The sequence below is a fragment of the Equus caballus genome, chromosome X, assembly GCF_041296265.1.
Source record: "Equus caballus isolate H_3958 breed thoroughbred chromosome X, TB-T2T, whole genome shotgun sequence".
In the NCBI taxonomy this organism is placed as follows: Eukaryota; Metazoa; Chordata; class Mammalia; order Perissodactyla; family Equidae; genus Equus; species Equus caballus.
This window is the reverse complement of record NC_091715.1, coordinates 96469882-96482589: the sequence shown is the minus strand read 5'-3', so window position 1 is coordinate 96482589 and position 12708 is coordinate 96469882. Positions and strand designations below refer to the sequence as shown.

General features: G+C 35.2%; 1 protein-coding gene across 7 annotated transcripts in view; it reads right to left on the bottom strand.

The window, feature by feature from the left end:
* The window catches only part of DIAPH2 (diaphanous related formin 2), an 814964-nt gene that overhangs the window by 371607 nt on the left and 430649 nt on the right, over nucleotides 1-12708 (bottom strand). For all 7 annotated transcript variants that reach the window (XM_023634106.2, XM_023634104.2, XM_001914669.6 and 4 more), the window contains one exon: nucleotides 11339-11468. In XM_023634106.2, the coding sequence (XP_023489874.1) occupies nucleotides 11339-11468 (130 nt within the window). The remainder of the gene's footprint in view (nucleotides 1-11338; nucleotides 11469-12708) is intronic.

The following is a 12708-nucleotide window of genomic DNA, read 5'->3' as shown; positions in this document are numbered from 1 at the left end:
GGTTGTTTGCACACTCCACTTTGGTGTCCCGGGGTTCACCAGTTCAGATCCCGGGCACGGACCTATGCACCATTTACCAAGCCATGCTGCGGCAGGCATCTCACATATAAAGGAGAGGAAGATGGGCACAGATGTCAGCTCAGGGCCAGGCTTCCTCAGCAAAAGAAGGAGGATTGGTGGTGGATGTTAGCTCAGGGCTAATCTTCCTCAGGGGCCAGCCTTGCTGCACAGTGGTTAAGTTCACACGTTCCGCTTCTCAGGGCCCGGGGTTCACCAGTTTGGATCCAGGTGCAGACACACCACCACTTGGCAAGAGCCATGCTGTGGTAGACACCCCACGTATAAAGTAGAGGAAGATGGGCACGGATGTTAGCTCAGGGCCAGGCTTCCTCAGCAAAAAGAGGAGGCCTGGCAGTAGTTAGCTCAGGGCTAATCTTCCTCAAAAAACAAAAAATTGGATCCTATTATATATAATTTTATTTAAATTTATTATATTATTTTCATTTGCCATGTCATTAAAGTTTATTGAAGGCTTGATTTTATTCAACCTATATTACATTGTATGTATGTTCTATGATTCATTTTACTATTTCCCTTAATTCTCAGCTATTTGGGATATTTCCAGTTATTCACTGTTAAATAATGTTACAATGAAATTCTTGTGCATAAATCTTGGTGCCCATTTCTGATCATCATCTTAGGACAAATTAAAGGTTTGCAGTTCATTTGAGGCTTTTGATACATTTTGCTTTCCAAAAAGTTGAAGTCATCTTGAACTCGGACCATTAATGCACAAGGATCTCACCTACGCCACCTGTGCCAGCACTGAGTATACGGTATAGTTTGTTTTTAACCTTTACCAATTCAACAGCTGAAAACTTCTATCTTATTGTTTTATGTGCATTTCTTCCATTACTGATGAGGGGGAACATTTTTGCTATGTTTTTCTTCTGAGAACGTTCTGTCTCTGTGCCATTTGCCCATTTAAGGGTTAAGAATCATTTCTGATGGATTTCTAAGTTAGAATGTCAACCGAGGTAATTAATCTGTTTGAGATAACTCATTTCCCTTTGAAGAACAGTGTGGTTACTAATAGTAAAAGATACACGAATAAACGCATGAATTTATACAAAGCCTACCACGCTTCCATGGAATAGGTAACTGAAGAAAACTGACATCTTTAAAATAAGGGATATAAATGTACAATTCAGGGACTGCAAGTCTTTATACTACTAGAGTTACCTAAACGTGTGTTTAGGCAACAATCATATTCCTTAAGACAGTCGGGCAATGAAGATATTTATTCTTTGTTCATTATCTCACAGCATGGTACTATTCTCTGCAAACATGAAGAAGGAAAAATCAACTGAATGAAACCCTAAATCCTAACGATACCATTTTTATATATTTAACAGTTTACTGTAGTTTTAGAGTAAATCAGTAAGTGTTTGCATTTGTATGATTTCATCGGGTGGTTCTAATTAAAATAATGTTGCCATTAAAGTATAGAATTTACCAAGGTTTATATTGCTTTCTCAGTTTATCTTAAATTTATGAAGAAAATGTTCATATTCTTATCTTTTTCAACTATGTTTTGATATTCCTCTGAGTGTTGCTACAGTGAAAAGAACAGGGGATACACACGCAGCCAAACCTCAGCTCTTATTAATTGTGTGAGCTTGAGCACATTACTTCATGTTTCAAAGATTCAGTCTCCTGTTTTGTAAAACCATGCTTAATACAGTGCCTGGCACTTAGTAAGCTCTTTATAAATGGCAGTGGTTATTATTATCACTATTAGGTATTAGAAAAAAATGCATAATTGCGTGAAGAAGCAACAGCTGGCATAAACACTAGCCTTGGGTTTTCTGCTCCAACTGCAAGCAGAATCCATTTCTTTAAAATGCACATAAAATAAATGCTTTATTATAATTTTTATTAGTTCTTATAACAATATTTTAAACTCATGCCTTTTTTATTTGCCCCTAAACATTTAGTATTAATTACTCAGGATATTCAATTAAACACTATATGCTTTTTCTTTTCTTCCATGTTTATACATACTAAAGACAAAGATATCCTAACAAAACAGAATGTTGGAACTTATATGATCAACTCTTGAACGTGGAGCAATGATTCTTCCGTCAAAGCTCAGGGATGTCATTCAAAATTAGGATGAGCCTCTGTGATCATGTTTTTAGAGTCCTACTTTTAAAAGACTACAAGATGGAAAAAAGTGGAAGAACATGTAAAGAAAATAAAATTAATGACATCACACATTATTTCAGAAAGTAACAAGTGAATTTTGACCTTCATTTTAAAAACAGGACTGAACAAACATAAAAAAACCTAATCAAAATCATCCGGAATTAACATCCTCATACTAGCTTGAATAATAAACCATTATTTATATATGACAACTTTCTCCTAAGGCATTTCCACAGTGAATATCTAATTTTATTATCATAATCACCTGGAGGGATAAACAGGCTAAATATGACCATCTCTATTTTTCAAAATAAGAAACGTTATCGTACAAATGAGGAAACAGGCACTGACAGGTTAAATGGCCAAACTATGACCCAACAAATAAGTAGCAACAAAGTGGAAACTAGAATGTATATGTGATGCTTCTCATCTTTGGACATATGTCTAGCACGTGTTTCTTTCAGATATGACGATACTGGAATCCTTTGCCTCAGAGCTATTAGCTTCCAATAAGAGTCAGGGGTTTTTCCCTTACGATTTCAATGCATCTTCGAATAAAAATGCCAGCTCCATTCTGTTTTACATGGAAATACTGCGAAGGAGTTTCGGTCATATAAAATGGACACAAGTAAATGTTATATTTGCTATTTACTAATTTACCTCATCAACCTATAGAATCCAAACTCCAGAAAAGGACCCCAAGTAAATTCAAGAAATCACACCAGCAAGGTGGCCCCTATGACTTGGTCCTAGTATTCAAGCCATGTTAAAGATGTGTAAAATGTGGAGAATGGAGGCCATTGCTTAGGTAGTTCTGATACTGTTCTTACAATTTCCCGAAATCCCCAACCCCTATATCTGTAAACCAGCTCATCCTTACTGATGAATCCATCAGAAGGACTGGTCGTGGTGCACGCTGCAGTAATGGTAACCAAGTGGACTGCCAGATTTCACCAATTCTCCCTAGTGGTACAAGGGTATCTCCACTCAGGGCATAAGCTACCTCTTCTTAGGACTCTGCTGTGGCAGCAGACAGCTGGTTCTTTCTTCATTTCTGTCATTCTTCCTTCTTGCCTTACTCTCCCCTCTCTGAACCTTGACATTACTACTCAACATCAATCCTTTAACCCCTTAGCATCGAATAAGTCCTTGCGTTTTACTTCAGGAGTCAATCAAATTATAACATTTGATGTATGAATATTCACTTTTCAGCTAACGAGCTTGAATCCACAATGAGATAAAACTGAGCAATATTCCCACATATCCTATTACCTGACATTGAAGCAAAGACACAATGATAACAATGACAGGAGTGACAGGTTCTTGGTGAAAATTTTCACTCAGGATGTGCTCAGGACATGTTAGAATTCAATGACATACAAGACAGCATAATACTGATAACAACTATGGAAAGATCATTCTGAATATTTACATGGTATATAACGTAGTTGGTGGGTTTTTTTTCTTTCTTCCTTTTCTTTAATACTAGAGTGCACCCTTCTACTCTAGACTAAAAGACACTTTGATAAAATCCTTAGGTGACATGTAACTTGCTGAAAAATAATAATTATTTACAATAACGTCAGATCAACTCTGACAGCAGATATTTATACAAAGCATGTGATCATTATAACTAAGCACAAGTAAAAACATGAGGACCTTTTGAATTAAAATGTAGTACCTTTCTCACTTTTCGTAAGTCACTGCATATTTTAAAAATTTGAATGATTTGCTTTTTAAAAATGCCTTTTGAAGTATACATACATTGTGCACATAGGTGACCAGCTGAATGAATTTTCACAAACTAAACACCCCCATGTAACCAGCATCCAGATCAAGAAACAGAACATGACCAGCACCCCAGAAGCCGTCACATATTCCTTCCAGTCACTAACCCCCCATGAGTAACCATTAGAGTGATTTCTAACACCATAGATCAGTTTTAAAGAACCCTCCTTGAAGACTTGGTTTTCTACTTGTTGCTAAATATGTAAGAACTTGGAATTAAATATCTGCAAATACATTTTAGTTAATTTAAGTTTTCAAAAAGTTTCATTGTGAGGTTAAAGATAGCAACTCGGATCACGTGGATGTGCAATAAACATTCACTGAGCTAAATTTACTATATCAATACGGTGTTAGATGTTGTCCTGAAAAAGTAGACTAATGACATCACACATTATTTCAGAAAGCATCATGCCAGGATGCTACCACAAACACGGAAACCCTTATATTGAGATGCAAGAGAGTACAGGATCAAGTACCAAACTAAGAAGTTCCACTAAGTACTATGGTAGAGGAGGGAAGTGAGAAACCATCATAAACCATAACGGTTGGGGAAGCCTTTACAGAGGGATGAGATTAAGCTGGGCCTTCAAAAAGATATATAGGGCTCAAAAGGGCTGAGAGAAGGGAATGGCATTTCAGTTTGGAAAAAGCCCAGAAGCCTAGGCTCTGAGACAGGCGGGGCAAGGGTGTGAGACAGATAAGCTATGCATAGGATTCTCTAGCAGACAAGGATTCTGGGATGCAAAAGCTAAGGTACCCATATAAGTCTATAACAAATTTTTGATTTATGTTGAAACATTTAACTCAAATCCAAATGGCCAAGGTCTCTGCTTCCTCTCACGGCTACCTGAAGATATTAACGTTTTCAACAAAGAGTTTCCTCTAGAAATGAAAATGAACTAGAGTGTTTACATGTTATGAATTGAAAACACTGGTTGGTAACGACTAGATTACTGACCAGTAAGAAAACATCTTTCTTTCCTAAGCCTTTTTGACATTTCAGGTTGAAAGCCCAATTTTCATGCATGTTTTAGACCGCTCATTGTTTCTATTATTTTAAAGAAATTCACTTTGTTAAATAACTAGGAGTGATGTGGTGAGAGTAAGGAAGAAAGAAGTATAATAAATTGGAAAATTGATGAATTTGATTCCCTAAAACTCAATATTCCCCTAAATTCTATAAGCTATTTATAGTGTCTGCATGATAGAGTCCAATTCATTCAGCAAAAATTAAGTTATTTAAAACAGTATTATGAAAAAGTCCAAGGGAGGCTACACAATCTTTTTTATTAAAATGATGTACTGGTATGATGTGTACTCGGTTTCACTCAGACTGCTAACATTTAAGTAAGGTCAGTTCTACTGACATTTTGTCACATTGGTATATTATCATCCTGTGCTTCTAAAAAGACTAAAACCCAAAGTTTAAATCTGCTAGGAAATCCTCCAGTTTTATATTTTCTCACACCTGAGGTCCTATGAGTCACTGTACGTGAACTGCTCTAAAAATAGTAGGATTTTGTTCCATAACTCAAAGATTTTTCAATAAAACTAAGAGTAGACAATACAAAAGTAATTTTTTTTCAGGCATAGAATAAAAGATAGACGTTTCAGCTTAGTTAGATATCACATTGAGACGGTTAACTGCCATTACTTCCTACAAGACTTATAATTCTTACTGTTCACCATGAACTTTTATGGTTTGGTGGCCTCCATAAGTTTAAATTCTCCCCGTTATTAGCTCAATTATTTCCAATTTTAACTTTCTCCCTGAAAGAAGTAAAATATGGATCAGGAAACACTGTTGAGTCCCAATGTTCTCTTTATTCTAACTTATCTTGTTTCTCCTCTCGTATTTATAGCAAACAGTAATTTTCAGGTTGCTATTCTCTATTTGCCAACTTCCCACAATGTCTTATTTTGAAATATTTTTGCTGTACTGAAATGACATGCAACGATTCCATTTAATAAACATTTATTGAGCAGTGACTTCTCTCTGAGATGCTGTGCAAACACAGATGGTAGGGAAAACGGGGCATGTTCCCTGTCACTGAGGAACTCAATCTAGGAGGTACAGAGAGAAGCAAACGATTAAATACAAAATGCTAATGTGGTATGTGCTATATTACTAATAAGGCTAAAATGCTGCTGTGACGCAGAGCAAGGAGCGGGTAATTCTGTCAAAATGGGGCAAGGGAGGCTGTGGACCACTACCTAGAAACAGGAGCATTTACACTCCAGTAAGTCTTTTATTTGGTCAGCGTTTACTTTCTATGTGTTTTCCAATATGTGAGCATGAATCTCTGCTGTATATTTTAGACCACAAAGGAAGTAAAAATGGAACTGAAATATATGTTATAAAATAACTCTACACAAGGTCTGCCCACCTTCATTGACTCTCCCACCCAGCTGTGTGATGGTGGGTAATTCTTTCCTCATTCTGGGCCTCAGTTTCTTTAGCTGTAAAATGATGCACTTGGACTAAATGCCATCTTGGGTACCTTTCAGCAGCCAGCTCTGGAGGTTCGGAAAATGTTTTGTTTTGTTTCGTTCCCCCAACTTTTTGACACTGCTGCTATTTTACGTTTTTCTTTTTCTTTTTTATTTCATAGATTTTTCCCTATAATATATCCTCTAATCTGAACTTTAATCATTATTAATTCTATGAAGAAGCCAGAGTGGATAAATAGCTAATCAGCTACTAACATGACATGGAAAGACGGCTGCTATCAAAAGGTAGAGTTGGTCATCAAAATTTATAATAATTGACTTAATGAATAAGAAATTAACACTATTTATGGGAGGGAAACTTAACGAGCTTTTATTTTGTAAAACGGCCCTAATTTAACTGAAGTGAAACCCATTTCAGATTTATGTCAAACCTTAGGATTAATAGTGCCTTCAAATACATTAATATAGTATTTCCCTGTTGAATGGAATAGTTTTAATTAAACTTTACCAACCCTTTTGATTTAATCCCTAGAGCCAACCTATAAAACTCCAGAGATTTTAAATCAAACTGTAAAAATCCTCAAAACTCAAAGTTGAAGTGATAGCCACGGGGGGAATAAAACAATAAAGGATTTATAAAATATGTCTAGTAAACCAGCAATGCTTCATACAATAGAGATCTATATATCTATTCCACACAATCATATATATACATGTACAATCTTTAAAATTAATCATTGGCGAAAAGGTAATTGGGTTTTATCAAAAGTACTTTCAATATTTTAAAAGCATCAGAGTCTCTATAGCAACCACTTTTTTTCCCTCTAAAGACTCATTGGTATGTCAGACATGAATGAGAGGACCTGCAGATTTATAATTTAACCTCGAATAAAGTGCCCAGAGTGATATTATTGTATTAATTTCAGTGGTAATAAAATTACACTGTACTGTTTGATTCCGAACTTCCTAAGGACTATGAGAATCTCTGTTTACGAGAATGTCAGGCACTCTCCTCCTCTCCCTGCCTGCTCGCCTCCCCGCTCCCTGCAATAAACTAAATAGATAAATAAAGAAGTGAAGCCAAAAGAAAACCAAACCACTTAATAATTTTTTAGGCAATGCTTTATAAACTTTTCCCACCCAAGTACCCCTAATGGAAGAGAAAATTGAACACACACCCCTAGGGATCTGCTCCGAGTGTGAAATTTCTTTGAAGTCATCTGTTTTGTTTTAAAAATTCATGTGGATTTTGCATTCTACTCCATAATATATATCTGTTTTAATGTAAAAATGATGTGTTTTTCCCCAATATCTTTGAGTTACAGAGCTCTAGGAAAATATGCTACGTTTATACCACAGCTTTGCATCTTCCAAGACGCACACAATTTTAGAAGCTTAGCTTTACAAGGAATAAATGCAATTATACAATAAATTTTTCCATGGATCCCACATATTTTCTTCTTTAGGTTTTCCTTTCACTTTAAGGTAGTTTTCTTCTCTGCGTCAGTTAATTTGAGGCCTGTAACTTTAGCACTTAACTGAAATAAATTTATTTGCTATATCAGGCAGAAAAGATCCTTACTCTATCAAAATAAGTACTCGGTTCTAATAATCCAAAAACGGAGAAAAAAGGCATTAGTATTCATACAATTGTTCTTTAAATATGACTTATATAATTCAATCATTAACTGAATTAGTTTCATTTTATCTCTATCCCTCCAGGTTAAAAAGAAAGGTACTTCTGCGTTTTTGTTTTTGAAGGTGATCATTCACAAGGAGATAGTCCATTATGAAATAAAATGAATTATATAGCGTTGACCTACTTTTATATTTTCTGGTTGACTGTCAATACATACATGCCTTACACAGTACTGAAGGTGACAGAATGTGACTCAAACAGGACTGAAATGTATATTAAGCAAACAAGACAAGTTAGACTCAAATACCAAGGAAAAGTATTTAACTATCAATAAGAGGTAAATGACTTGACCTTTCACCATGTTTTGTTTTTTTCCTACAGACTAAATTCAAAAGTATTTTCTCCTAAGGCTTTAGCAGCAAAACATTAAAAAAAGAAAAGAAAGAAAGAAAGAGATTCTGAACAGTGATTTGACAAATGATAGTCAGCTGTCTTAGAGGACAGAGCAGGGGAGATTTCCAGGCACGGGACGCAGCATGAAATCGTACACGGAGACAGGATTATTAGAAAGGAATCAAAATGGCTCAAGAGAAAATATGTCCGGGCGCAGTGAAATGAGAACTAGGAGGAAATGAAAGAGAGGTGCAAGCAGGTGGAATGTGCTTAAGAACTTTTTGAGTTGAGAACTCTGAGTCTGAATTTCATAAGGAAAAAAAAGAAAGAACTACTCAAAATAACTTGAGAATGGGGATTGCTGAGGCCGAAACAGGGAGATCGGAAGAGGATTTTTGGCAACAGTCTTTTGACTACACTGCCAGGAAGAATACACAAAAGCAAAAGTAATCAAAATACAATAGACAGATTTTGCTCTTGAAACGGATTGGGACAAAGAAGTTGGTAATATTGCAAAAGAAAAATACAAAAGGATTTACCAAAAGCCCAGGCATGGGAAACAAATAAATAGAACTGAATATAATAAATACCGAGCTGAGCCTGGCAGAACCATAGGTACCCTTAAGATTATTCCCTTCCAACAAGACAATGGCAACAACTATACTATTCACAGTAGTATATTGATAATTATTATTACTACTACTAATAATAAAGATAGTGGTATAGCAACAGCTGCATAGTTACTACGTGCCAAACCTTCTAACGGATGCTTTGAATATGTTAACTCACTTAATGCTATTGTTACTATCATTGCCATTTTACAGATGAGGAAACAAAAACTTGGAAGTTTAAAGTACTAGCTCAAGGTTATAGAACTAATAAGTAATAGAGCTAGGATTAGAGCTTCACAATGTCTAACTCAAAAGGCTGTGCTCTATAGGCCACTTCATCAATAGCAGTGGTGGCTAAAAGTGGATGTGATACGATACACACATAGAAGGAGACATAGATATAGATATAGAGAAACAGGTATTTAGATTCAAAAATCAAAGCTGATATAAGCTTCATTCCAGATTTCATTACAGTTGTTCCAGATTATTTCAACTAAAATATTTATGTTTATCAGATATATTCAGGTAAAGTATGCTCAAGGCAAGAATGAAAAATCATCATCATCAAATTGATAGATCATTTTATTTAAACATATTCTTGATATACTTCCTTTCAAAATCTTCCGGAAATTGAATCTACATATTGAATAAATAAAATGTAGGAAAAATTCCGGTAGAGGGCGATCAAAAAGTTATATTAGCACTGAAATGATCTAATTTCAGAATTGGTCTTATTTTTGACATTTTCATGTTTCAAATTATAATACAAATTTTCTAAATGTTGCTATTAGTCCACATTAGTTACATGTTAGTAAATATGCTCTAGTCACAAAGGTGCGTTTTTAAATCCAAGGGGCAAGATATAGAAGTTCTTTAGAAAAGCAATTGCCAGAAAGTTGCTCTTATAGTTGTTGTGAGTATAATTTTCCATTATATTATAAAGTTTTTTAATAAACAGGAAGAAAATAACTAGTACTATGGGGTCATATTCTGTCTCCTAGTGTTATTCAGGTCCTTGGACCACAAAATGAGGCACATTGGATTAAATTAAAAAAATATGTTGAAGATTTGATTGACAATACCAGACCGGCAGAGATCACCACTGAACAATATTACACAAACAATATTCTGGGTTTTATAGACACATTTTCCCCCCTTCAAAAGACACTAACAGGTTTATATGGTTTGTAATAAACTTGGGAAACATATATGCTTTTGAGTCCTTACTGAAAGTCCTCAGAGTTATAGAGAAATGGAATTATTACAGTGCAATTTCAAATATAAGATTTATGACATACTTATCTAAGAGGGAAATGTACTTCTCCACATTTATAATCTCAGCTTCAAAAAATGTTTCCTTGATCCTTCCTCCTTTCTTTCACTTTTCAACTTATTGCAAGAGTTGACAATACTCACTAACCAACAAAGCTAAAAAGCTCAAATTAAAATCGTGGAGACATTTTTGTTTCCCCTCTCCAGTTCCTCACTGGTGCCAAGTCTTGCCCATTTTAGTCCTTCAATGATGCCCTGCCGCCTACCACAACAAGACCAGACTGCTCAGCATGACATGGAAGTTTCCGAGATGGCCACCTTATTGCTCCAGCCTCACAGTCAACTACTCTTCCACCCATCCTAACAAATTCTGCCACTGTGCCTTGCTCATATAGTGTCCTCTCTGGAAAGCATGCCCCTTTTTCCATGTCTACAAAAATCCTATCCTCAATCCTCACTCTTTTGGCCTCTTCCATGAAGCCTTCTCTTACCTACCCATTCAAAAGTTCTTACTCTCTCATCATTAGCCTGTCATGTGGCACTTCTCATATTCATCCTTGTCTTATAAAGTATCTGTATCTATGTCTTTTCTTACCTTCTAGATTTTAAACATATTCCAGTAAGAACTGTTTCACAATCATTTTGATATCACCAAAAGCCCGCTAGTATTATGGTTGCTTTGCCAATAATATACACTCCAGTATTTATGAAATGGATGAAGAAACATACTATCTGATCAGAGATATGAAAGCTTCGATAACCTAGCAGTATTAAAAAAATAAAGTAAATTAAAAGCAGGTCATTAAAATGCACTGTGCTGTCAAACATAAGGCAACAGAAACTATCTTCCTGCTTTTCTTATATCAGTAAACAAACAGAAAAACAAACGATTCATATTTATAGATTATTTAATCCTATCATTTAAAATATAATACTTAGGCAAGAAATAGTCTCAAAGCAGTTACAAATCAATTACCTTTGCTTGCACTTTCTACATGTTCCAGTTCTTCAGGAAATTTCAGGATATCCCGGTATTTTTCCTCACAAATTTCAGCAATAAAATGCAAGAGGGTTGTTTTTTGATCTGCTGATTTAGTATCTCTGATCTGGAATGAAATAACAAATTTTTTAGTATTTTTTAGTAATCTAAATATAGACTTTTTTCTTAAACAAGTGAAATGAATGAATGAACTCAATTCATGAGAACTAATTTAAAATAAAAGTTTGAGCTAGGTTCCTAATGAGGTCTAGTAACAATGTTCTGGACTTTAAAATGAACACCATATTTTATTTTTATTTATTTATTTTTTTTAAGATTTTATTTTTTTTCCTTTTTCTCCCCAAAGCCCCCCCGGTACATAGTTGCATATTCTTAGTTGTGGGTCCTTCTAGTTGTGGCATGTGTGACGCTGCCTCAGCGTGGTCTGATGAGCAGTGCCATGTCCGCGCCCAGGATTTGAACCGACGAAACACTGGGCCGCCTGCAGATGAGCGCACGAACTTAACCACTCGGCCACAGGGCCAGCCCCATGAACTCCATATTTTAAAAGTGAGAAAGGCAACCCCAAAAAGTGAAAAATTAAACTTTAATCTATATTTTTAAAACTGTCTAAATTATTATGGTAAAATGAACTATTCTTTTCATGAGAAAAGAGCATTCATTTAAGCACCGATAATAATAGTCCAAGTTAATGTGTGCTTATGTTATCAGCATTCTGTTCTTAGAGTTTATCACAGAAATATAGTCTTGGAAGCTGGTTTCCTTTGTGAGGTTATGTTTATTTCTAGCCATCATGGATGCAAATTAATGTAAAAGAGTAAGCATATTTTACCCTGCTTTACTTGCATGGGCCATCAAAAAAGAACAACTGAAGACTTCTTATGCTAATTTATAAACAGAATCTGACCACACAATCGTGAGAAAATGACAAATTTTATTTGTCTGCTTACATATTGTATTTCCCTTTCAGGAACACTAGGAAAGAGATGCTACAGTTACAATGATAAAAATCTTTAAAGTATAGGACAAAAAAAATCTATGATGAGAATTTAAGTGCTTTCTTTAATATAACTCTCATACTAGACTACGCTGAAAATGAAATCAAGGATTTGCTTAAAAATGAAGGATAAATACAGCATAAAGTATCAAGTTTTCTCATTCTATTGGATGTTTTAATTCTATAATCCTTAGATGATGGGTTTTTCCACTGATGTTCATACTGATTCGGGGTTTTCAGCTTTAAGGATTACTCTGTTTAGAATAAATGAGTATTCTTCACAAACAGGTTTATGAAAAGGCTGTGGAGGATATTTAGGTAATTTCAGAGTAATTTCATCCTTATTGTT